The sequence below is a fragment of the Mandrillus leucophaeus genome, unplaced genomic scaffold, assembly GCF_000951045.1.
Source record: "Mandrillus leucophaeus isolate KB7577 unplaced genomic scaffold, Mleu.le_1.0 Scaffold23, whole genome shotgun sequence".
NCBI classification, from domain to species: Eukaryota; Metazoa; Chordata; class Mammalia; order Primates; family Cercopithecidae; genus Mandrillus; species Mandrillus leucophaeus.
In genome coordinates, this window is record NW_012102365.1 from 2,338,769 (window position 1) to 2,339,375 (window position 607).

Genomic DNA, 607 nt, shown 5'->3' on the forward strand with positions numbered 1-607 from the left:
TTTCTCTCCTAAGGCCCACAGCCCCACAGTTCCCTATTTAGGGGTCTTAAATTGAGGGCACACTTCTAAATTGTCCCTCAGAATTTCCTCTCCTCCTTTGAGCGAGGCTGGGCGGGCTCCTCCAGCTCCGATTATGGGGAACTTCTTTCCCAAGCTCCCCACCTTCTTTGGGCTTGGGCGGCTACAGAGTTCTAGTTAACTGTGCGCCGCCTTCGTTCCAATTGTACCCCTAGTGCTCCCAGAAAGCAGCTCCATGGAAACCAAAACATCACAAATCCCCGAAGGTATCGCGAGAAGCGCAGATGTGCCTGAGGCCGTGGAGAGGCGGAGCGAGGGCGGGAACGCCGAGCAAGTAGGGCGGAGCCTGAGCTCTTCCGAGGTCTGGCAGGCCGGGAGCCTGTCCCCTCCAGGCAGCGCCCCCGCGTGACTGCGCTTTACATAATCGCGGCCTCTAGCGTCACAGTGGCGTACTCCAGGCCAGACCGAATCAGAGTGGACGAAAGCTCCGTGTTCCGCCCCTTCCCACTTGATCGACGTCAAAGCCCACCAGTGAGCGGGCGTCTAGAATCGCCGAGCCCGCCCCAGCCCGCCCAGGTCCGCCCCGACC

The 607-nt window shown here is 60.3% G+C and overlaps 1 protein-coding gene across 1 annotated transcript in view; it reads left to right on the plus strand.

The window, feature by feature from the left end:
- The first annotated feature begins 253 nt into the window (after positions 1-253).
- FAM76A (family with sequence similarity 76, member A) overlaps positions 254-607 on the plus strand; it is a 63,011-nt gene continuing 62,657 nt past the window's right edge. Inside the window, exon 1 of the mRNA XM_011981758.1 lies at positions 254-352. Within this exon, the coding sequence (XP_011837148.1) occupies positions 254-352 (99 nt within the window). The remainder of the gene's footprint in view (positions 353-607) is intronic.